The sequence below is a fragment of the Eptesicus fuscus genome, chromosome 2, assembly GCF_027574615.1.
Source record: "Eptesicus fuscus isolate TK198812 chromosome 2, DD_ASM_mEF_20220401, whole genome shotgun sequence".
NCBI lineage: Eukaryota > Metazoa > Chordata > Mammalia > Chiroptera > Vespertilionidae > Eptesicus > Eptesicus fuscus.
This window is the reverse complement of record NC_072474.1, coordinates 800,809-826,644: the sequence shown is the minus strand read 5'-3', so window position 1 is coordinate 826,644 and position 25,836 is coordinate 800,809. Positions and strand designations below refer to the sequence as shown.

The window sequence follows — 25,836 nt, the reverse complement described above, 5'->3', positions numbered from 1 at the left end:
CCACTGTCTCCTGGGAGAGAGAATGGCTCAGGGTACCCGAGCATCAGAACAGCAAGCTTGTCTCACAAACGGGGTGCATACTCGCTAGGGCCAAGGTACACAGACATGCCAGGGACAGGATTTCCTCATGGGGAAATCCATGAAGGATGCTGAAGACACCCCAAAGGACAACTTTTGTTAAGACGTTTCAGCTGGAGAAACCAAGATGGCGGCCATAGGTAAACACCTAAACTGCAGCCTCACACAACAATTTCAAAAATACAACTAAAAGACAAAACGGACATCATCCAGAACCACAGGAAAGCTCACTGACTGGAAATCCTACAACTAGAAGGAAAGAGAAAACCACAAGGAAAATCAGAGGAGCTGTAAAAGCCTGAGGTACGGAGACACAGGCGTGCATGTGTGGAGAGGACAGAGCCGGAGAGGACGGGGTGGCTGAGTGCCTGACTGGCGTTCTCTAGCGGGAAGGAGATAAAAGCTCTGGACTGCGCTGAACCCCAGTTCCGACTGCACTGAACCCCAGTTCTGGGTGAGACCCTGGGGACCCAGGCTCATATGGGGGGAATCTGGGCTGTAAGGTGGAAACTCAGGGGAGCGGCGAAAGGCAGAGCTCCGGAGGCGTGCATGTAAATGCACGCAGAGGACAAAAGCTCCGGACTGCGCTGAACCCCAGTTCTGACTGCACTGAACCCCAGTTCTGGATGAGAATCTGGGAATCCAGATTCATTGGGGAGAGACTAGACTGTCTGGCAGTGGGCGAAACTACAGGGCACTTTTCTCTCAGAGGTGCTTGCAGTGAGTACCGAGGGACACTGAGGGACACTGAGACCCAGGAACCTCATAGGGCGGGGCTGACGGGAAGCCAAGGCTGTAGGCTCCACCCTGAAACTCCGCCCCAACCAAGCTGAGCACAGAGGCTTTTGCAATTTTGCAAGACTAGTCGAATAAGGCTGTCTCCTGGAGTAGACACAGCTGATTCTCACAGCCAATTGGCCTGGAGGTCAACTCCTCCCACTGATACCAACAACAATCAAGACTTAAATACAACAAGGCTGTACACACAGTCCACAAAGGGGTGCACCAAGAGTGTCCACCTCAGGTAACTGGGGAGGCCAAGCCACTGGCCCATATAGGACACCTAGCACACAAAGCTACCCTACCAACTCAGGGAAGCAGCCAAAATGCGGAGACAAAGAAACAGATCACAAACGAAAGAAATGGAGGAAAACAAACGACTGGACATAGAGTTCAAAACCACGGTTATAGGGTTTTTCAAGAATTTCCTAGAAAAGGCCGATAAATTTAGCGAGACCCTCGAGGATATAAAAAAGGACCAACTAGAAATTAAACATACACTGACTGAAATAAAAAATATTATACAGACACCCAACAGCGAACTAGAGGAACGCAAGAATCAAGTCAAAGATTTGAAATACAAAGAAGCAAAAATCACTCAACTGGAAAAGCTAAAAGAAAAAAGAATCCAAAAATTTGAAGATAGTGTAAGAAGCCTCTGGGACAACTTCAAGTGTACCAACATCAGAATTATGGGGGTGCCAGAAGAGAGAGAGCAAGATACTGAAAACCTATTTGAAGAAATAATGACTGAAAACTTACAGAACCCCAAACAAAAGGAATCCAAAGAGGACCACACCAAGACACATCATAATTAAAATGCCAAGAGCAAAAGACAAAGAGAGAATATTAAAAGCAGCAAGAGAAAAACAGTTAATTACCTACAAGGGAGCACCCATATGATTGTCAGCTGATTCCTCAACAGAAACTATGCAGGCCAGAAGGGAGTGGCAAGAAATAGTCCAAGTGATGAATAGCAAGAACCTACAACCAAGAGTACTCTACCCAGCCAAGCTGACATTCAGAATTGAAGGTCAGTTAAAGAGCTTCACAGATAAGAAAAAGCTAAAGGAGTTCATCACCACCAAACCAGTATTATATGAAATGCTGAAAGGTATTCTCTAAGAAGAGGAAGAAGAAAAAGGTAAAGATAAAAATTATGAACAACAAATACATATCTATCAATAAGTGAATCTAAAAATCAAGTGAATTTAAAAATCTGATGTACAGAATAAACTGGTGAATATAATAGAATCAGGGGCATAGAATGGGAGTGGACTGACAACTCTGAGGGGGAAAGGGGTGTGTGGGGTGCGGGAAGAGACTGGACAAAAATCGTACACCTATGGATGAGGACAATGGGGGGGGAGGTAAGAGCAGAGGGTGGGATGGGAACCAGGTGGAGGGGAGCTATGGGGGAAAAAAGAGGAACAACTGTAATAATCTGAATAAAGATTTATTAAATTTAAAAAAAAATTTTTTTTAATTAAAAAAAAAGACGTTTCAGTTCACCACTGAAAAGGTATGAAATTATAAATGACGTCTTCTCTGGAAGCTAGTTAAACCTAGTAATTGGACACAGAAAATGGAGGAAAGGAAGATACCTAGTCCAGAGGTTCTTTTTGGGGAATGCAGGAGAGGAGGTTGCACAAAGGGCATGGGGTCCTTTGTTGATTGAAAGGAAGTAGGAAGTTAAAGAAAACCCATTTCAGGATAAGATACAAATTCACTGAGCTACATATTATAAACACTGACCTAAGACTATTGTGGGCAAGTTAATCTGTAGCATTCATTTTCTCAGGCATCGTAACCCTGATAGCTGGTTCCATCGTTAACGCTTCAGTAAGCTCTAGAGCAGGAGCAGACAAGCCGTGACACACAACCAAGCAGTGGGACATGCAGAGCAGAAAAGCCTTGAAAAGCTAGTTAGCTCCCTGGACCAGGGGCGGGGGGGAGGGGGGGGGTGTCAGGGGGAAGAGTCACCTCCAAGACTCTACCAGATGCTCTCACTGCAGGACCAGGCAGGATCAGCCATTCTTCCACCAGTCGCTATTTGTGAACCTGACGCCTGTCACTTAAACCTCACTTTTTAGTCTGAGGTGAGTGCAACAGCTCAGCACAGCAGGTCCAGCTGCAGGCACCATGCAAGGCCAGCTCAGTCAACTCAGGGTGGACAACAGTCTGCAGTACAGGCCCCTGTGGAGGAGGCCCCTGTCTGTGGGACAGGTGGGGAATCAAACAGACGCCAAACAAAGAGGATGGCTAGGAGCAGGAGGCCTTGGCCTTTTCCAGAGTAGGGCAGAGGTACTAGGTCCTCTGGGCTGTCCAGAGGAAGAGGTTCAAGCATCTCGATACTTGAGCCAAGGGAAGAAGCCGGAGTGATTGGGCTATGTCTAATGAAGGAGAAAACTCCAAAACAGAGGGAAATAGGAGAGGGGCTGTGGGAGGGAAGGCAGAACAGAAAAAAACAAGACACACCCACACTCGTGCTGTGACTTGAAGGATAATAAAAAACATGGGTGCAGGAGCCTAAATAAAAGGCATGGCTCTGTGCAAGAGCTGCCTCCACCCAGCCCGGGCCGAGCCTGGGAGACAGGCAGCCCCGACTCACCAGGTGCTGCATGCGCACAGCCTCCAGGGGGTAGTCCCCTTTGGCCGTCTCTCCAGACAGCATGATGCAGTCAGCGCCATCCAGGACTGCATTGGCCACGTCACTGCCCTCAGCCCGGGTGGGACGGGGCTTCTTGATCATGCTCTCCAGCATCTGGGAGGAGACAGGACATTAGTGAGACATGGCCTGGGCTGTCTTCAGAGATGAATGACTGCACGCTGACTCCCTGGAGTGTGTACGTACACAGAGTATGGCTTTGTGTAGGTGCACAGGGGGAAAGGAACATGTGTGTGTGTGTTTGTGACGTGGGGAAGGGTCTGTGGAGGAAACAGTGAAAGCATCTGTAGTGAGAAGAGGCACGTGCCTGCGTGGCACAGATGACGGGTTTCCCAGCGCGGTTGCAGCGCCCGATCATCATCTTTTGAGCGAGGAAGACCTTTTCTGTCGGGATCTCAATGCCTAGGTCACCGCGGGCCACCATGATCCCATCACTGGCTTCCAGGATCTCATCAAACCTGATGGAAAGGGGGAGAGAGAGAGGTTATGTGGGACAGGGGTCACCGGTATGGTAATGCAAAGCAACTTTTCCTGGGATCCCCTGCCTTAGCTGTCCTTGCAGAACAGCCACCCACAATGTCATCACTGATGCATGGAGGTGGGAGTTCCAGCTAAGCCCAACAGTTTAGCCTGCTGGGTTTCTTCAGTACTAGTATGGCTACTTCATCAGGGACAGGGGAGGGGTGAGGTTTCCGCTCAAGTCCCACGGGCCCATTTCTTTTCCATCTGCATCTTATGCGGCCCCTCCTGAGGTCTCTCTGCCATCTACACTCCCAAGGCAGAAAGGAAACCTAAGGCCGGCGAAAAGCTCCCAACACAAAGGTCCATGGCCTCTTCCAGCCAAGGAACCGAGGGCTGCTCCTGAGGCTGAAGGGAAGAGGACACACGGCTCTGCCTGGCCTGGGTCCAAGGTCAGCCGGCTGATCAGGATGGCAGAGGGAGGACCCAAACTGCCTAACACAAAGGACATCTATACAAAGTCAAGGGCCACAAGGTCACAAGAGTGGGCGGGGCTGCTCCTTCCACCCTCCACAAGCACATGCCTAATCCACATGAGGAGGTCTAGGGTTTTAGCTGCATTGAGTTGTTTTTAATATGAAACGAAAGATCAGATGTCACCACGCTGGCCACAATCCTTTGGCTCTAGTTGGTGGGCACTGGGGAGGTTGTGAGCTGAGCTGGGACAATCTAAGCCTAGAGGAGAACCACATGCCCCCCTCCGGGAAGTGATATCATGCCAGAGCTAGCCCGGTCACCGAGCCAGCTACTTTCTAAGTGAACACTAGGAAGCTATAATCTTCAGTATCAACTCCAGGCCCTGAGCTTCCTTCCACATGGCCCTTTCCTCTGGGTGGCCCCCACATTCCAGCAAAACACAGGTGGTACTCCTGGTTAGGCATACAGCACGATGGCTCCTGATCCTGTGAGCAGTGACCCTGTCCAAGGCTGATCCCTGGGTCTCTGGAACGACGACATGATGCTGGCATTCCAATCACCAGGGAAGCTTTTATAAAATATTGTACCAACGCCTTCCACTCTCCCCTGCAGATATTCTGGTTTGGTGAGTCTGGAACAAGCTAAGTCTGCATTCTGATGCACAGGCAGCCAGGTACTCGAGGATACACCTGTTTCCTCAGAGAGCTGGGCTGGGGCAGAAGAAGGTGGGGACAGATGGTGGGACTTACCTCCGAACTCCTTCATGATTTTCGATTTTGCTGATTATCTTGATGTTCTTTCCTTTTTCTCCCAGGACCTTCCTGACCTCGTGGACATCAGATGCCTTGCGAATGAAAGATGCGAACACCATATCTACATTCTGCTCCACCCCAAACCTCAGGTCCTGGATGTCCTTTTCTGACACGGCAGGCAGGTCCACCGCAGCCCCAGGGAGGTTCACACCCTTCTTGCTGCCCAAAGTGCCACCGTTCTCCACCTCTGTCACCAGGAAGTCAGCACCTGTGAAATGGAGGAGGTGGGGAGGCAGGGCAACGAGGGCATGCGTCCTCAACGGGAAGGGGAGAAACGAAAAGCCGCTGCCTCTGTCCCCAGTACAGTGAACTGGGAAGCAACGCATCATGGGCAGTTGGAATCATACTGCGAGAGTTCAAATCCCAATTCCACTGACTGTGTAACCTTGGGCAAGTCAATTAACCTCTCTGTGCCTCAGTTTCCTCACATGTTAAATAGGAATAACACCTCCTCATAAGGTTGTCTTAAAATTTAAACAAATTATCATCTAAAATGCTTAGAATAGTGCCTGGCACTTAAATGAGCCATCATTCCCAGAAACACCGGAGTCCTGCACGTATCACATTGATGGATGGAGGAAAGAAGCAGGAAGCTCAAAGCAGTGAGGGTGCACAAAAGAAATCTTATATACTACCCAAGAGCACAATTAAATCTTATATACTACCCAGGAGCACAATTAAATCTTATATACTACCCAGGAGCACAATTAAATCTTATATACTACCCAAGAGCACAATTAAATCTTATATACTACCCAGGAGCACAATTAAATCTTATATACTACCCAGGAGCACAATTAAATCTTATATACTACCCAGGAGCACAATTAAATCTTATATACTACCCAGGAGCACAATTAAGCAGGACTCAGTCTTCTTTTGAGGATCAGGAGATATTATAAAGGGAATTCCTGGGAATAGACTCAATCTTGCTGTCAGCCGAATGAGCTCCCTCTCTTCCTGTTATCAGGAAGTCAGCACCTATGTGAAATGGAGTAGGTGGGGAGGCAGAGCAACAAAATTTAGAGATGGAAGCCGGTTGTAAACATACCTTTCTCCTTCACCTGCAGAGAAATAAGTCCGTCATCCACGTAGATCTTGCTGCCCACTTCCACCACCTTGCAAATATTCTTGTAGTCCAGCCACAGGGTGTTTTCGTCACACTTTTCCATGTAGGCATTATCCAGAGTGATCTTGAGAGTGGCCCCTTTCTTCAGCTCCACCTCCGCGGTGCCGCTCTGCAGACAAGAGAGTTACCCCCAAGTCTAAACTTCAGAGGCCACACAGGCCCTTTCGGCAGGGAAAGAAATGCTTTCCTCCAGGGAACAATGCTCAAATCTTGTGTAGAAGTAACAGTAAAGATTTTTCCTCGAGGACTAATCATATTGCCTAACTTAGTATATTTCAAAGAAATAACCCCAGAAATGCCTACAATGTTCTAGTTATGCTATTTAATGACAGGGGAAAAGAGACAAATTGCTCCCCAAAGGTAGAGAGTTGGAAGTAATTTTTTAGAGTAAAAAGGGCTCCTTTTTTAGTATCGTTTCTTAGCCAAGTAGATTAAATCAACATCTTTACAGCGATGAATACAACCTTCATTTATACTCCTAAACCCTGAGGAAGGCTGGCTTCTGACAGCAGAGACAGCTGAGGACATCTCTGGGCCCCGACTCCGCACGTTCCCTCGCTCTTCTCCCCAGGATACTCACGCCCTTGATGAGCCCAGTTCGGATCTCAGGCCCTTTAGTGTCCAGGGCCACAGCAACCGGCCGGTAAAGAATGGGATCAGAGGCAAAGCTTTCAGTGGCCGTGCGCACGTTCTTGATGGTCTCCGCGTGGTACTGGGGGAAAGGAGGGGAAATGATAAGCGTCCTCCCACTGGCTAGGTCAGGATCTAGCACGGGAGCTGATGCTGATCACTCAAGACAGACCTGTGGATGTTCTAAGCCTCCTCCTCCATTGTCTGGTCCAGCGGTCGCCAACCTTTCGGCCCTCACGGACCACCAGCGGTCCAAGGACTACCGGTTGGCGATCGCTGGTCTAGTCTCAGCGCCATCCACGCACTGAGTACCCGCCCTGCTTATTTCAAGCTCCTTGGCTTCCACCACTTCTACCACAGCACTCATTCACTTCAAGGGTAAATCTTAGAAACTTTTCAGAGTACTGCCACAAAAAACCATTAAAGGCATGGGTGTAAACACGTCTCAACATAAAGAAGCCTGTGTTCCCAATTTACAATAGCTAAGATCTGGAAACAGCCCAGGTGCCCATCAGTAGGTGAGGGGATAAAAAAGCTGTGGTTCATCTATACCATGGAATACTAGGCAGGAGTAACAAAGAAGAATCTCTTACTCTTTGAGACAGCATGGAGGGACTGGAGAATATCATGCTAAGTGAAATAAGTCCGTTGGAGAAAGACAAGTATCACATGATCTCACTCATATGTGTAATCTAAGTAACAAAACAAGCTGATGAAGGGAGTGGATCCAGCATGGAACAGAGTGCGGAATCTCAGAGGGAAGGCGGGGAAGGGGGAGGTGGGTGGGAGGTAACCAACCAAAGACCTTGTATGCATATATGCATGGCCCATGGACACAGAGAATGGGGTGCTTAAGGCCGGGGGTTGGGGGGGGACGCTGGAGGGGGTCAATGGGGATAAAAGGGGACATATGTAATACTTTCAACAATAAATAATTATTTTAAAAAAGAAAAAAAAAGAGTACTTCCTCTTATACCTCTAGTTCTACTCCTCAGAAGCATCTGCAACACTTTTTTCCATTTCTTATATTTGTTTATTATGTACTGAAATGTCTTTCCTTCTTCCCAATAATTTGGGGCAGCCGCGGGGGAAGAAGCCTGTGTCCCTCAGTGGTTCTCTCTTTCTGAGCTCATCAAATAAAGCAGAAAGCAGGAGTAAAAGGTCCAGCTTGTTTAGATAACACTGGTCTGTCAGTCAGATGCTGAGTAGATTTGGTAACTCTGAGCGTTTCCTCTATTGATTCCAGCTACAATTCAAACCTGAAGTTATCTACTTAAGCAACAGGGGCCCAAGCTAAATAAAAGGCAGCGTATTCCTAAGGTCATGCAGGCCTATTTTCCCCATTACTTTCTGGAGGCTGAAGTGGAATAGGGAAAGATGGAAATATGCTTTTCTCTGAACTAAATGCCCTTTGCTATTTTCATTTCTCCCTTGCAACAATCCTGACTTCAATCTTCTTTCTTTTTTAATAATTTTTATTGATATCAGCGAGAGAGGGAGAGGGAAAGAGATAGAAACATCAATTATGAGAGAGAATCATTGGTCAGCTGCCTCCCGCACATCCCACACTGGGGATTGAGCCCGCAACCCAGGCATGTGCCCTGACCAGGAATCAAACTGACACTCCGGCTGGGCCAATCTTTTTTCTCAAGCCCTTTCTCTTTTCCCCTTGCCATTACCATTTGACTCAAAGCCAAGATGTCCAAAGTTCTTAAAAGGTGTAACCGATATGACACTGCTGACAATGAGGCCCCACTGAGCACCGTGTGGCCTTGTCCTTGGACCACCACTGCCCAGGAGAGCAGCTGCTGCAAGGCGGCCAGAGAGGAGCGAAACCAGCGTTTACTCTCCAAGCACGGTGTTGCCTACAGCTTGTGTCTGAAAACCCTCAGCTTCTACTTCAGGCACTTTCTAATGAGGGCCTTTCTGAGGTGGAGGTCCTTACTGTAGGCTATGAAAATTTCTACTGCTGACTTACAATAAAATAGTACAGAATAGAACACAGAAATAGTTTAAAGGAATGGGTGCTGGATACTGTCAAACACCTTTTCTTCAGAATTGATGTAAGAGAATACATGAAGTACTTAGGACAGAAATGAGTACATAGTAATTATTTAACAAATGTTACCTATTGTCATCTTCTACTACACCGATCACACTTTAATCACAATGTGAACTGTGTCTAGAATAAAATTTACTTGGCCAGGGTCATGATTTTAATACACTACTGGATTTAGACTGTTACATTTTATTTATGTTTTCTGCATCTTTCTAAGTGAGACTGGTCTAGTGTACTAACCTTTAGTACTAACCTGTTTGGTCCTTGTCTCATTTTAGCATCAGGGTTTTAAAGAACATATTGGCAATATTTCTACACTTATCTATGCACTGGGACAGAATAACAAATGATTTAACTCTTCCTGATGGAGAGATACAATTCAACCATCAAAATCATTTGGGCCTGGTGTTCCGAGCAGAGGGAAGTCTTACAGTCATTGTTTCATTTTCTTAAGGCTGCTAGTCTGTTAACGTTTTCTACTTCTTGGGAAATACTCAACTTCATTTCAATAGGAAACATTTCCTTTTCTATGCATCCTCAATCTTGACCAGGCTTTCCAGTTTTTGCTTTACTGGTTTTTACTTTTTCTTTTTTTGCCCCAAAGAATCAGCTCGTGGCTCAATTTGTCAAATTTATTTTCTACTTCATTTAACTATACTTTTAAGTCAATTCCTTTCTTTTACCCTTTTAACCTTTTGCACTCGGATGTCGAGTGTGACGGTTATTGAATGTATCAGTAATTTGAAATATAAAAAATCCAAATAAATAAGTTTGTATGAAAAGAAACTCCAGTTTTTTATTCTACTGCCGCGCTTTGTAAAATCTGGGGTATTTAAAAAATTAAATCCCGAGTAGAATAAAAGAATTGAGAAAAAAAGCAAGCGAGTGCAAAGGGTTAAAGTTATTTTAGGTTTTCCTCCTAGTATTTTGTATTAAATATGTATTTATTTCACTTACTTTCAGACTCTTGCTTTCTGACAAGTGGATTTAAGTTCACAAGTTTTCTGATTACTATATTAGACTTTATTCTCAATTTCCATAAAAAGATAAGCCAGAGAATGTGGTTTATATAATTTCTACTTGATGAAACTTTCGTTTTTTTGGTGGCCTAATATATTTTTTAATTACTAGCATCTTTTGAAAAAATACTTTTACTGATTTCAGAGGAAGGGAGAGGGAGAGAGAGAAACATTTAATGATGAGAGGGCATCATCAAACAGCCGCCTCCCGTACTGGGGATTGAGTCCGCAACCTGGGCATGTGCCCTGACCAGGAATCGAACCACAACCTCCTGGTTCGTAGGTCGACATTCAACAATAGAGCCACGCCAGCCCACATCGGTGTTTTTAAATAAACATGCATTTATGTCTTGCAGATAAAATCATATACACATACTAATTAGACCCTCAGGTACTATGTTACCAAACCCACTAAGTTGGTCATGTTTTGGTGGGCGTGCTGAAGCCTTACACTGTGGCTGTGGCTTTGTTGGATGTTACCAACTGGTAAAGAATTGCATCATTCAATGCTGCCCTTGTGGAAAATTTAGGTTGGTCAAGTCAGTATTTCTGGCCAAAATGGCATTATGGGACCACATGTTCAGTAACAACACATCTTGCCCATGTGAAATGATAAAAGTGGGGGCCAGAGATACTGTGGTAAAGCCGTGAAGAGATGAAATGCAGACAGTGGATATTCCTCTGTCAGAGTGAGGGAGAAAAAGCAATTTCAATGTTCTGCTTAGCAGAGTATTTAAAATGTTAAGAGCCCCAGCTGCTAGTCAAGAGCCATGACGTACACAGTATGACTTGTTTATATTACATCCTATATAATGAAAGCCTAACGTGCAAATTGACCAAACAGCCAGCTGGCAGGGGGGCAGGAGCCAAGGCAGAAGCCAGTGGGCAGAGGGAGGGGACGATGATGGGGGGGGGGGGTGGAGGGTGTGTGTGTGTGACCAGCTGCGATGGTGTGATGGGGGTGGGACCGGTCGCTTGCTGGCAGGCGCCATCCCCCTCGCCTCCTGCAGAGGCAGGCCACCAGTGGCAGTGGCAGGGCAGCGATGGGGGGCAGGGCCAGCCCACAGTCACCTCTGGTCATCAGAGAAAGGCCACCAGTGGTGGCGGCGGCGGCGCAGCGTTGGGGGGCAGGGTGGCAATGGGGGGCAGGGGCCAGACTGCAGCTTAGGGCTCCCTGCCATCAGTTCGACATCCCCTGAGGGCTCCCGGACTTCGAAAGGGCACAGGCCGGGCTGAGGCGCGCCCCACCGAGTGCACAAATTATCGTGCACTGGGTCTCTAGTTATAGAATACTAGTAACCCTGTGCACGAATCCGTGCACGAGTAGCTCGCGGCCACTGGCCTCAGCTGGCCGGCCGACCCCCGGCTGCTCATAGCTCTCCACTGCAGGTAGCTCGCTGCCCCACCCTCCTGGTGATCCGTCATTATGCCTCACGGTGTACTGACCATTAGCATATCAGCTCTTTATTATATAGGATTAGAACAATTTCAGATCAGCTTCCAAAGTCCAGATCCAGGGACAACCTCATCCTGGCCAAAAACCGAAAATAAACCTGCATGAGGGACTTTTTTTTTTTTTTTTAATTTCAATTCTAATCTGTGAATAAGAGTTAAAAGCACAGATTACCTCCAAATGTCTCTTTAAGTTATATCCCGGAGCCAGCCCCCATCCAGCAGGTGCAGCAGACAGCACTTGCCTTGGCCATTTCAGGGCTGTGCGGTTTTATTTTACTGGATGGAAGAGGTCACAAAGCTCAGTTAAAGGTCAACATCTTAAACTCTATTTCTGCTCCCTCCCCTGCACACAGGAGACCCTGAATCGCTGATCCAGCAGCAGGGATCAATAGTGAACCCATTTTCACAATGTCTAGCTCTCTTTTTGGGCTAAGTAATTCCTGGTGACTCCTGTGGAGGACCCCGACCTTTGGAAAATCAGGGAATGCCATGGTGTGTTCTAACTGCCAGAGGTGCCTGCTGAGCAGTTCTGCTGAACTTGGTCAGGTCCTCATGACATTTGGAGGCCGGCTACCTGCCAGGCCATAGGCTGCTGATGGAAAATGGGTTGGGAACCTATGATGAAGTCTCATGTTTCCAGAGGAGGAATTCACCTCTTGGATTGCTCTTCCTGAGACTTTATTTTTAGTCTACACTTGACACCAACTTCCAAATGCCAGAGGGCAACCCCTCAGCCCTACCCATATAGGGTAGCATTCTCTTTATTCTGAATAGGAAGTACAGAAGTCAAGAGTGGGGAAAGTTTGGCCCTAGTCGGTTTGGCTCAGTGGATAGTGTGTCAGCTTGTGGACCAAAGTCCGTCAGGTCAAGGGCATATACCTTGGTTGCAGGCTCCTCCCTGGCCCAGACCCTGGTTTCTCTGTCTGTTTCTCTCTGTCTTTCGATGTTTCTCGGTCTTTCCCTCTCTCTTCTACTCTCCCAAAAATCAATGGAAAAATATCCTCAGGTGGGGATTAACAACAACAACAACGAGCAGGGAAAGTTTGCCTCATCCATTACACTTCTATCAGTGCCAGCGTGAAATCCCAGGACCTATGGTTGAGCCTGAAGGCTTTTAAAAGGCATTCTGACCTTGGGAGCAGAAGCAGGAATGGAGGAGTTCCCAATAGCTGCCACCTGTCCCTGTAAGGCCCGTTTCCACAGGTCAAGTCAGCTTATAAACAGCCCCAGCACTACACAACCCTCCCAGCTCCTGGGGAAGTGTTAGGACTTGAACCCTCGGGAAGGGAGAGATTGGGAACACAATGCTGATGAAGTGGGGAATTAAATGCCAGCCAGTGTTAGTGCTTTGTGAGAATGATGCACTACCTACTGTGCTAACGGGGCACCTGCTAGTGCTTTAACTCAGTCCTTAACTTGCCATAGTGGAAACCCTTCTCCTGGACCTGCCCAGTTCTCTTGGTCTAAACTAGGCCAGAATCAGCATGCAGGGTGACCTTCTGGCTCGTCACTGCATTACAGGCCAGTCCAGAAACCCTGTGGGGGAGTGTCAAGCCCTGTGGCCAGGACCCTAACGGCTCAGGGAGGGTTCCAGTAGAATCCTTCCACTTTCCTTTGTGAGGACCAATGGTAGCCCAGGCATGTGGGAGAACCATGGCCGTTGACAAAAGTCTTTGTTCAAGGCGACACAGCCAGTTGAGATGGCAGGAGAGGGGAAAGGAGAGAAGGAAGAGGCCAGTGAAGGCCATTGTCCCACTGGCTGTAACCCCGTTCCTGCCTGGTCCACTGGTGCCAAATAAACACTGCATCTTACAAGCCATCTCAGTAGCCAAACTGCCCAGCCAAGGCTCACCTCGTGAGTTCCATGAGAAAAGTTCATGCGAGCCACATTCATTCCAGATTTAATCATCTCCTTCAACATCTCCACTGATCGGGAAGCAGGGCCTAGTAAACAAAGTTTTAAAGACATAAGTCTTAATTATTCAAAGGATTAATACTTGAAACTTGCTTAGGATTAAAGAACTCTTAATATGTTGCTCTCCCTGAAGCCAGATGTCTAACCATAGAATCTTGGTTGCAGAGAATGACAAGAAGATCCGTCCTTGGTCTTGGAGATGATCCTACAGAGATACTAGAAGGGAGATGCCTTCTTAACTTTGCTGTTAGCAGAAACAAAGCACACTAATTCTTTATTGCAGCTTCCTGTGATCGGAGTTCCCACAAGAATCTGTGTAGAATCTCACTCACCACCCAGGTTTGCTACATTTACTCTTTTTGGGAGAAAAGATCACTTCACATGAAGCCTTGTTTTAGGAGGAGGAGTACACCACTCGCCGATGGTCCCACTCACCGATGGTACAGATGATGCCAGTGTTCCGGGCTGTGATGGGCGGCGAATCAATGTCCAGGCGGCACATGTGCTCCAGGAACGTGTCAGCCATGGCTGCATGCAGCTGCTGCGTCTGGATGAAGGCAGTCCCGACATCACTATGGGGCTTCGACATGGCTTCTGAGGTCCTGGGCCGAGGGGAATGAGGAGCGTGATGAGTCTGAGAAGCCTGGGATGTTCTTCACCGCTTGGCACAGGAGGCCTTTCTGCTTACACATTAACTCAACATGCACGTTTTGTGCACAAGCTGCAGGGAGCCCGCATACTCTGACCACGTGGGTGTTCCTCAAGTCAGGCAAAGGGCTCACGGAACCGTGAGCAAGTTAAAACCTCAGTTTTAAACCCAATGCATATACTTCCCAGGCATCCACTCTAAGCAGACCTCCCTCACACTGGCCTAGTTTCTACCTTGACAGCTTTCCTGATAATCCTATAAATATTATCATTTTACATGCCCGGAAGGAGCTTACTCAAAAGAAAACTGTAACCACCTTCCAGTGATATAAACAACTGACTCCTAGTTTAGAGCCTCAGTAAATCAGATCTTTGTATGAAAAGTTGTCTCAAAGCTACAAATATCTGCGATGGGTGGGGCATTCACATTGCCTCTTAACAATCCCCACCCAAACTCCAAGTGATGTTCCTAGTTCTAAAGACAACCACCACTCAGGCAGTCCTCCTAACTCCGGAGTCCTAGATTTTCACTCATCCAAAGCACCATATAAATTCATTCGACTCGCCCGAGTAGGACCCAGCTTGCTGATGGGCAATAAAAACCAATCCCCAGACAGGAAGCAAAGTCCCACCAGAATTCTGAATGCAAAATCTTTTGTCCCAGGAGTGTGTACCTAAAAACCACATCTACTTTTGCTCAGGACTTTAGGATATGCAAAGCAATTTGCATAAAACCAAGGATAACCACAATGGCTCTAGTCTAGTTCTAAAATGAGCTATATTTGCAACAAGAGAAGATTAAAGTTGCTTGTCAAATCTTTTCCCCAAATGATTTTCTGATGCACCATCCCGATTCCCCTTTGAAGTCTGACAAGCACACCACTCCCAGTAACAAAACCATGTGTTCCAGGTAATTAACCAGCCAACGTTACAATCCTGACAACTGGCCTGACCTGTGCTTTTCTGCATGACTAACTTTTAACTAAACTCACTCAGCCAGTTAGCGGATCTGAGACAAAGTGAGAAGCTTGTGGCCAGTGCTGTGAAGAACTGCTCGGCAAGGGTGCAGCAGAAGCTTGACGCTCCTCAGCAGGCTGTCCCTTCCTCCAGTTCTCAGACCAAGGGCCATTCCTTCTAAAGCCCTCAAGCTTAAAGCTTCAGTCCAGGCTCAGGAACAAACCCCTTTTTAGCCCTGTCCCACCTCCTCCTCAGTCTCAGGACTTCAAATACCCCCACACCCTCCCAATACATATAACCTTACTACTTCTCTTCCTCCATCCCTGACTCTGTGGCCTCTCTGGGTGGATCCAGAGCACGCAACTAAACTCATCTTTGCCATCTTCAAGAAATCTGGTAAAAGCCCCAAAAGCTTTGTAACCAGTTGTGAGCAAATCTTTTGTCAGCTGTTCAAAACTGATGGCTGTAAGTCTTCAAATACAGAATCTAAAACTTTTAGAATAAAAAACAAGATACCGGCTAACTATTCCACATAGCAAACACACTGTTCCTTTTCAATGTGCATTTCCTAATAACTCCCTAATACTTACCAGGTCCCCCCAAATCAACGTCAACCCTCTCCTCCATGACCTATTTGGACATATCCCAGTGTCTGTTGAATACCTTTTCGCGTGTCTTAATGCCTTTCTGTCAAAATCAAAGTTGTATCTCCACTCTCCCATGCCAAATCTGAGGAACTTCTGATTTATGGCAGGATGGCTGGACAGCCAAGGTCCCTGTACTTGCACTCACAGTTGAAGCAGGGCTTGCATGCCTTTAGAACACCCAGCCAGGCTTAAATAAGTATGGCCGTTAAGGGAACGTGACTGAGATGTACGCTGCAGGTGGCATACGGAGCCAACTGGGACACAAAGGCCTCATAGGGCCTCCAAGTAGAGAGCCATCCAGCCCAAAGACTGTGTCATGAACAAAATAAGGTCTGAATGACTGGGTTGGAGTAACTAACCCCACTCTTCTTTAAAAGCATCATCTGGCTCTTCACCTAGACCTGAGACATTAGGGTCTCCTTGCAAAGATCTGGCTGGAGCCACTGATTATTGGTCATACCTCATGTTCTCCTGGCTTGGGCTTCCGGTGACATAATGCTCTCTTTTTGGCCCAGGGTAGCTCCTTGGCCCCACTTGCAAAGACTGCTCGGAGCTGAGTAAGGTCTTCCCTGCGGAGCTGTACGAGGGTTAAGGTGAAAGCCGAGTGTAACTAAAGCTCTTTGGGGTGATGGAAAATTACTTCAATACCCAGGTACCCTGGGAGTGCCTGCTCCTAGAGATTCAGCTATGTTACAGAGAAAACACACGCTTCCCAAGAAAATGTCAAGAAACCTCACAGGTAAAAGTTAGTTCTGACTGGCCCCTCTATGATGCTTTATCCCCTACCTTAACACAAGATGGCCCGCAGGGGAGGGCAGTTGGGGGCAATTTCTTTCCCGGTAAAATCTTTTACTACTGCCCTAGCTGGTTTGGCTCAGTGGGTAGAGCGTTGACCTGTAGACTGAAGGGTCCCGGGTTCGAGTCCGGTTAAGGGACACATACCTGAGTTGCAGGCTCAATCCCCAGTAGGGGGCATGCAGGAGGCAGCCAATCAGTGATTCTCTCTCATCATTGATGTTTCTCTCTCTCTCTCTCTCTCTCTTCTCCCTTCCTCTCTGAAATCAATAAAAATAAAAAATATATTTAAAAAATATTTTACTACTATACAAAAACCTGTTTCCTCTTCCCTTTTTTCAGGTGGAACTGACATTAAATTAAACATACATAAAAGGACTAGAAGGATAGCCACCCAAATATTAACAGTATGTTGTCAGGGTGATAGGAGTACAGCAAAATTTTTCTTGTCTTTACTAATGAATTTACTAATATGAAAAACTTTTATAGTAAGAAAAATTATAAATATATCTCTTCTAAAAACAATGTATTTACAAGCATCCTGGAAAAAGTGTTGAAATTAAAAACAAATACGATGCCCTGGCTGGTTTGGCTCAGTGGATAGAGCATCAGCCTGGGAACTGAAGGGTCCCGGATTCGATTCCAGTCAAGGGCACATGCCTGGATTGCAGGCTTGATCCCCAGTAAGGGCCATGCAGGAGACAGCCGATTAATGATTCTTATCACTGATAATTCTCTCTCCCCCTCTCTGAAATCAATACACACACACACACACACACACACACACACACACACACACACACACACGTACTAGAGGCCCGGTGCATGAAGTTCTTGCGCGGGGGGGGGGGGGGGGGGGTGTCCCTCAGCCCAGCCTGCACCCTCTCCAATCTGGGATCCCTCTCACAATCCGGGACTGCCTGCCTGATTGCCTCTAACTGCTTCTGCCTGCCAGCCTGATCACCCCCTAACCACTCCCCTGCTAGCCTGATCGCCCCCAACTGCCTCCCCTGCCAGCCTGGTCCCCCCCAACTGCCCTCCCCTGCTGGCCTGGTCGCCCCTAAATGCCCTCCCCTGCTGACCATCTTGTGACCACATGGGGGCGGCCATCTTTTGTGAGGGTGTGATGGTCATTTTGCAATATTACCTCTTTATTATATAGGATATAACAAAAACAAAACACAAATATGAATCTCCCGGTTCTATCAAGCAATTGCTGTTTTATATACTTCAGGAATACTCTGTTTAAGTGTGGCAGGTAAGATAACGCATCTTAGCCCTAGGTCACAATTGGACAGTTTCACTGGCTTAAGAAGGTGAACTCCGCCCTGCCACTGTGGCTCAGGGTTGAGCATTGACCTATGAACCAGGAGGTCCTGGTTCAATTCCCTGTCAGGGCACATGCCGGATTGCAGGTCTGATCCCCAGGAGGGGGCATGCAGGAGGCAACTGATCAATGATTCTCTCTCATCATTGATGTTTCTATCTCTCCCTTCCTCTCTGAAATCAATAAAAACATATTAAAAAAAAAAAACAAAAAACTTAACCTGATGCATTCAGAACCTCAAAGCAAATAAATAAAAATATTAATAATATAGTTCACAGAAAAATTCAATGCAAAAACCTGTTAGTTACATGACCAAATCCAGCAAACTTCTTTTCCTGTTTAGTCTGTCCTCAGGCTTCACAGCAAAATCCTTGTTACAACGCTGTTCTGGGACAGAAGGCCCGCCTCCAGGACCAGGAAATGCTATTAGCAGATACAATTATATGGGGCTCAAACACTAACCCTATTTCACCATCTCAAATTAAATCAAGGTTTATAAGCTCTGATTTTATGATCACCCAGGTATATTTGTTCACAAAAATAACTAATAAAAACTTATTTGGTATTTGAGTGGAAATACATACCAGCAGTAAAAAAAAAAACCTTGCTTGTCATCCAGTCGGTCCAGACTCCTACAAGGTCTCAGCATGTCCTTACAGGCGTCTACCAGACCAGAGACCTCACGTCTTATCCCCGGCTCACCAGCGAACTGGTCCCCTGCCTGTCTCTAAGGCCTCCAGACCACAAGCTGCCAATCCCACCCACCACCCAGAATTCTGCCTGAAACACGTCCTGGAAGCCACAGCCCTGGTTTCTCAGGGCCCGCCTCCGGGAAGAGCTCCCCTCCTCATGCTGGCCGCCAGCACAGGCCCCCAGCCCCGCCAGGCTCTCACTGCACCCTCCTCCTCGGGAGGCACAGCCGTGCAGCGCCAACCTCCGGGCAGCAGCGGGGGCCCGGTGTATCCGCTGGTGGTGGCCGACACCGTGCCCAGGTACAGGAGCTTTATTCTTGAGCCCGAGCCCCTGCAGGAGGACCCTCCGCAGAGCCATTTCTCCTGGGTCGGAAACAAGACACCATCAGAGGCCTCAGGACAGAGCAGGCAGGCAGCTCAGCTCCAGGTGCTCCTATGTCCACCTTTCCTTTCTTATCAAGTGGCTCCTGGCGCTCTAAAGCTATACTATCATTTGTGCCACTCTTCAGAAACCAGCAGGGAGTTGGGGGATTCATACAAAAACCCCCAACATGCCACTTCTTAGAGCCTATACTGTTGGCAAGCTGTTCTGGGAAAGATTCACACTTCACTCCACCAATTCTATGGCTCACAAAGGCCCACATCATTCTTCCCTAGTCAACAGCCTGGCCTATGAACTTATACGTGCATATACCAATTTTTAACGAGGCAGGAATTTCTGCACCAATTTTGCTTTAATGCCAGTCTCACCACACAGACTAACCCAATAATGACGACGCCTGATGCCTACAATTGTCTTCCTCACTCTCACATCAATTTCCTACTTGGGCCTCCAAGTCTCTAAGCCAGCATGAAGGCCTTTCAATTCCCAAATCTTCAGAAGATCAGCATTCATTACAAAGTTTACATCATAATATCCTGGACAAGGCTTCAGGCCAGCCTGCTCCCTAGCTCTCTCCCCAGAACCGAGAGTCTGGAGTGAATGGGCATGCATCCTGATGTAGTTAGAGGAACGACAGTCTATTTGCATATAGAGTGGGTTATGGAGGGTAAGCAATTTTTAACTAAGAGATGTGAGTTAGAAGTCTGTGCTACCCTCAGCAGGCCCATAACAGAAAGCAAAGTCTAGTTTATCTGGTTACCTGTGGGTTCAAGTAAAACCCCCTTGCTTTTATTTATTCAGGGCCAGAACGAAGTGACTTTAACCTTGTAAGCAGGAGCCTAAGGTCATTTTTCAAACTAGAGTGAGGAATAGGACACAAAAGGGCCCAACCCCAAATGGAACAGTCAACTCCAGGGCAGGAAGTCCCAAGTCAGGGAAAGCTCCATGACCTTAGATGCCAAGGATTTCCCGGTTTGACTGCACATGCTCAGAGCAGAGAACTTGTTTCAGCCCAAAGGAGGAAGTTCGGGTGAAGCTTTGCTGTGCTGTTACGGTGCTTCCTACCAGGCTTAAGGTAATGAGCAGTGCTTCCAGGCATGGGATTCATATTTTGGTTTAGGCTCTTCCAAGTCAGGTACAACCAGGCTGGGTGGTGGCCTCAGCATTTAAAGGAGGAGCCGACCTGCATCATAGCTGGAGGGAGAAACGGGAGGGCGGTGCCAGCTGGCCAAGAGCACGGACCTGGTTAGTATGACTGGTCTTCCTACAATGACCTTGTAGGCTTACTTCTTTTTTGTTTTGAACTAAAGAAATATTAACATCTGTATATCTGCCACCCAGAACTGACCATTAACATTTAGCCAAATTTCTTTTCAGACTTTAAAAAAAACAATTACAATTTTATAGTTTATTCTTCTCCATCCCCAGGTCCCTTCAACTCTTCCACACCCCATCAAAAACATTGACACCAACCAATATCACACATTTTTTATCCTTCTAGTTCATTTAAGTGTGTCCATAGCTATACTGAGCCCTGTAATATTGCTGTTCTCTAAAATGCCCTAAACAGTATACTGTACAAATATCATCACACTTGCTTTTTCATTCAGCACATTTAACATCTATCCAGTTAATATATAGATCTAATAAATTCATGGGAACTACTACACCAGCCCACTGCACAGCTAGATGCTTTATTTATATATTCCCTTACTGGTTGGCCATTTCCCCCCACCCCCATTATGCCTATTTTCCCCAGCTTTCAATAAATACTGTTACTTTCCTAGTATATGTCTCATTGTGCAGGTGTGAGCTTCTAAATACCTAGAAATAAAATTCCTGGGCCATAAGGTATGCTTATTTTCTACTTTACTAAATATTGCTGAATTGCTCTCCAAAGTGGTTATATCCATTTACAATAACCAGTATGTCAGCTCTTGCCTTACCACCCCTTCGCCAACATTTGATACCATCTGATGGGTAACTTTTGTTAGTCTGCTCTCTAAAATAACAAAAGAGGGATATTAGATATCAAGTCTTTACCTCCCTACATTTTACCCAGATCGAAACTCCAGAGCTTTTCCAAAATGTGCACGGTTTTGTCTCATACCAAACTGACTCAGCTGACTCATTCCTGAGGCAGGAGAGACACCTGTAGTCTAAAGTGAAAGAAACATTATCTCTCTGTAGGTTAATTAAAGATGTTTAGGAGGGATGGGGCTTCTTGCAGAAAAAATTTTGGACTGTATCAGCTAACCTGCCTCATCCTCAGAAATGCTACGACCAGCAGCCTCACTGCCCTATCACAGTGGGGTCCTGGCATCTCCCCACCACAGCCCCTGCCTGACTTCCCAATATAGCTTGCTGACATCAGGAAAGAGGCTTAGAGCGCCAGGGCTCTGCCTGTGGTCAGAAGTGGGGGAGTTAGTCTCAGAGGCCACCAGGGGTACTGCAGTCTCCCTCCTACGTGCAGACTGGCACAAACCACCGCGGGGTGGAGCCTGCTCAGGGGCCCGGCCCAGCCTGCTCAGGGGCCCGGCCCAGGCTGCACTGTACCACCCACCACCCCCTTCGGCTCACCTTTCCCCAAAAAGCTTCTTTGACAAAGTTCTGAAGAAGCAGATTATTCATTTAGTTAGTCTAGGGTTGCCTCTCGGAGAATGTATGGTGGCATTAAGAATGGTCTTCGTTTAGCTCTATCTCAATCTGTACCAGAATGTGATGCTTAAAGTGATGAGTCAAGGTACTATAAGACCTTTTACCAAATAAGTCACTTAACTTATACATCTCACAAGATTGCAAGAAAATTCTGTTCACATTCTTGTGGTGTGCCAGTCAATTGGATTTCAATGTGGATCCTCAAAATGATTCAGAAATAATAATAGTATCAAATGAGTCACTTTCCCCACTTTGATCTCAGCCTTAGCTCTGGGTCAGAATAACACCTCTTGGCATGTTTTCATAAAAACTGAAGCAAAATAGATTAAAACTTATGTAGTATGAGGTGCTTTTTTAAAAAATATATTTTTATTAATTTCAGAGAGGAAGGGAGAGGAAGAGGTAGACAGAAACATCAATGATGAGAATCATTGATCGGCTGCCTCCTGCATGCCCCCCTACTGGGGATCGAGCCTGCAACCCAGCATGTGCCCTTGGCTGGAATCGAACCTGGGACCCTTCAGTCCTCAGGCCTACGCTCTATCCACTGAGCCAAACAAGCTAGGGCTAGTATGAGTTTTTAATGCAAGAGTGGCATTTTTTCTACCTTCCAACTCACAACCATTTCCTCATTTCTTCCATTGCCTCAACATTAAGAAATAAACAGTTTTAAAAAATGAAATCGTTTTTCCTATGACTCCACATTGATGTCCCAACATTCAAGGCACAGAAATAACTCCCATAATGTGCTAGCTGTTTGGAGTCACAGTGACCAAATTTGCCAAATCACTGAGGGTACATTTCTTAAAGACGCACTAATGCTCTTAGTTAAACTTTAAATTCAACACTAAATTTACTTCTACTGCAGTGATTAAAATGAGAGCAGCTGTAGTAGACAGGAAGAGACTAATGTCCATATCTTCTGGCTCAAATCCAGTAACTCAGAAATGAGTTCAAGGACATTCTTCCAGGTCTTATTCAGGTCTACTACAGCCCTTATCTCAAGAGGTTGCACACAGAAGGTTCTGGAATGCAGGTGCACAGACTGGGTACAGGTGTCTGCTGACTGCACTTCTGCTCTTAGAACAGTACTGAGCCTGGGACCTGGACCAACCTTTTTTCATTTAGCCGAGATATTTTTAACTAGGAAATGCATGTTTCATTATCTGACTCACTGAAAGGGGAGAGGGGACTTTTTAAACCCGCAAAGGTCACAATATAGTTTTCTACTCACCCAACGAAGAGAATTCTCTCAAAAGCAGTTAAATTGAAAGGTTGAGTCATCTTCCCCAGAGCCTCCCCGCCCCCACCCACAAAGATGCTGTAACATACCAGACCTTCTGAACAGCCCCACTGTATTCCCAGCAGCATCCTTGAAAAACCAGAGGACAAATTATTTGCTAACAATGCTACAGAGTGGGAGTCCTGACCTAGGCCCTCCTATTACCCTAGGGAGTGGCCACACCTCCAGTGCGGCCAGGAGGGGGCTACTGCCATCCTAATTTCACACTTACCAGCTGGCTGGGCAAATCCTAGAATCTAGGCGGATGGGAGTAGAAGGTAAAGATTTCAGTCTTGGGGTTGCAAATTTGTTTCTTATAGCCAAACACTAAAGACTGAAATCCACCCCCTTGCCTTTTTGTCTAGAAGTCCTTATTCTCAGGAGATCAAAAAACCGGTTGCAAATGGCGTTTCAAAGTAACGCTGTTAGTTACTTTGTAAACACTGCAGGATCCCTGAGGAGAAAGCTGGCACTTAGAGACTCCCAAGGATAACTATGAGCTGTGTATGGGGATGGCACGGAGATGAGCCTTCATGCCCAATTACGTATTAATTTGTTCAGTGACTAAAAGTACACATTTGGAGGCATTGCTTTTTGAGATCTCATCACAGATTAGACTCTGCACTATTGAACGTGGTGTGTGTGTCTAAAAACCAGTCTTTCCAACCATCAGGAGGAAAATGTTACTCCAGGTTTCCACAGGGAAAAACTGAGCTCCTGAGGCCGAATTCCTTTCATTATTTTTCTCAGTATGTTAATGAGTCAAACATAATCTTAAAAGTCTGCTGACAACTTCCCAATGCCTCGATCCACCAGCTCTCTGGTACTAGAGGACCAGCATCCGTTTCGAAGACATGCAGAAGCAGCCAGGGGCACCTTTCCATGACCTGCCTTTAAATAACCTTCAGACCATAAGGTGCCTTCCTACTTATTCAAACTCGGCGTGATGCCCCCTTGTGAGGCCTCCTGGCACCCGCCACCCCCTTCCCCAAGCAGGAAAGGCGTACCCTCCGCACCACACTAACCAGCTATAACTTCCCAGTAAGGTTGTGAACACTGGCCCTGGCCGGTGTGGCTCAGTGGATAGAGCCTGCCAAGGGTCCCAGGTTCGATTCTGGTCAAGGGCATGTACCTTGGTTGCGGGCACATCCCCAGTAGGAGGGTGTGCAAGAGGCAGCTGATGGATGTTTCTAACTCTCTTTCTCTCTCCCTTCCTCTCTGTAAAAAAATCAATAAAATATATATTTTTATAAAAGATTGTGAACACTGTGGACCAGGACCGATCTAGTCATCCCTTTCCCCCAAACAACTCCTAGCACACAGCGCCGAGCCCACACCTACCCATCCCGCCCCGCGTCCCACAAGCGGGGAGCATCGGGGAAGCCGCGGGGAGCCCAGGCCTGGCCTCCGCGCCTGCGCACTGACGGCGCCGCAGGTGAGGCGGGCGGGACCCGATCCCGGGGGCGGGCCCGCCGCCGCCGCTACGTGCAGCCCCGCCGCGGCGGGATGGAGCCCGGCCACGCTCTCCGGGCGGTCAGCGCCGGGCCACCCCCATGGGATCTGGGGCGTCCCCGGAGCACCCACCCTTTCTCCTCCCGAGGCGGGAAGGTCGCAGGTTACAGAACCGGCCGCCCCCGGGCAACCTGCCCATCGCAGAACCTGCCCTTCGGGCGGTGCCCGGGCCATGCGCCGGGGCTGCAGGAGAGCCCGGGACGGAGGCGGGACGGAGCAGGGACCGGACCGAGCCGGGGGACGGGGATGGGGGTGGGGGATGCGGGATGGGGATGGGGGATGGGGATGGGGGGTGGGGGACGGGGATGGGGATGGGGGATGGGGATGGGGGGTGGGGGACGGGGATGGGGATGCGGGATGGGGGATGGGGATGGGGGGTGGGGCGGGGAGCGGACGGACGTGACCAGAACGGAGGGGGAGGGGCGAGGGCCGCGCGGCGCGGAGGACAGGGGTGCGGGGAGCAGACGTGACCGGAGCGGAGCGGAGGGGAGCGGAGGGGGGAGAAGCGGAGCATGCATGGGGTGGCGTGGGGTGGGGGTGCAGAGGGCACCGGGACCTGCGCGGGGAGGGGGACGGGAGCCAGAGGCCCTCACGGAGAGGGTACAAGGGGAGCCCCAGGAGGAGGGGGGGCGGCGGAAGGAATCGCATCAGGGGAAGGGGAGGGGAGGGGAGGGGAGGGGAGGAGGGAGCGGGAGCGGGAAGGTCGGGGGAGGTGGGTGGCCGGGGGGCCGGCAGAGGAGGGCTGAGGCAGGAGGCGCTGGCTGGCCCTCTGCCTCCGGAGGAGCGGGGCCGGGGCTCTCTTTGGAGAACAGGCCCCGGGTGCGAGAGGCGGCTCCTCTCCCCAGCCCAGCCCAGCCCGGCCCGGTCCGGTCCAGGATGCCCAGGCCCAGCGCCGCCGGGGAATGGAGCCAGGACCCCGCACTGGCCGGGCACGGGTCCGGGTGGGCAGCGCAGCCTCCGCCGCTCACCTCGGGCGGTCCGGTCCGGTCCGGCGGGAGCTGCAGCGGGAGGGCGGTCCGGGCTCCGGGCGTCGCTGCTCTGCGGCTCCGCCGTCTGCGCCTCAAGGTTACCCCGACCGCGGCCGCCGCGATCCCTCCGCCGCCCGCCCCGCCCCTGGCCCGCCGCCCGCCTCCCGCCTCCCGCCTCCCGCGTGCTCGCGGGGCGCAGGCCCTGCAGGAGGAAGCGCCGCGGGCCGGAACGCGCCGCAGGTGGCCTTTTTGGGGAGGACTATCTTCCTCGGCGGAAGGACACCGGCCGCACTCTCGGTGGCGCTCGTGGGGCCAATGAGGAAGCGAAGAGGCGGCAGGATCCGCCCTCGGAGCCGCAGACCCCCAGACCCTCGGGCGCCTGGGCCACCTGCTGCCGCCCCGGAGCGCGCTGGAGGAGGCTGCCCTCCTGCCCCTCGGTCCAGGCCGCCCCGGTGCCCGGGCCTGTTGGGGCGGTGCCCAGGTTTAG

General features: G+C 48.6%; 1 protein-coding gene across 3 annotated transcripts in view; it reads right to left on the bottom strand.

The window, feature by feature from the left end:
- PKM (pyruvate kinase M1/2) overlaps nucleotides 1-25,472 on the bottom strand; it is a 31,225-nt gene extending 5,753 nt beyond the window's left edge. Inside the window, exons 1-9 of one of the 3 annotated variants that reach the window (XM_054725184.1) lie at nucleotides 22,822-22,865; nucleotides 16,194-16,310; nucleotides 13,917-14,083; nucleotides 13,419-13,510; nucleotides 6,984-7,115; nucleotides 6,326-6,512; nucleotides 5,212-5,482; nucleotides 3,834-3,984; nucleotides 3,470-3,622 (exon numbers count right to left, since the gene is read on the bottom strand). In XM_054725184.1, coding sequence (XP_054581159.1) covers nucleotides 3,470-3,622; nucleotides 3,834-3,984; nucleotides 5,212-5,482; nucleotides 6,326-6,512; nucleotides 6,984-7,115; nucleotides 13,419-13,510; nucleotides 13,917-14,083; nucleotides 16,194-16,198 — 1,158 coding nt within the window. In that variant the 5' untranslated portion in view covers nucleotides 16,199-16,310; nucleotides 22,822-22,865. Of the gene's footprint in view, nucleotides 1-3,469; nucleotides 3,623-3,833; nucleotides 3,985-5,211; nucleotides 5,483-6,325; nucleotides 6,513-6,983; nucleotides 7,116-13,418; nucleotides 13,511-13,916; nucleotides 14,084-16,193; nucleotides 16,311-22,821; nucleotides 22,866-25,349 lie in introns of those variants that run through there. The other 2 variants (XM_008151374.3, XM_054725189.1) reach the window with 2 other exon arrangements.
- Between the last annotated feature and the right edge of the window lie 364 nt (nucleotides 25,473-25,836).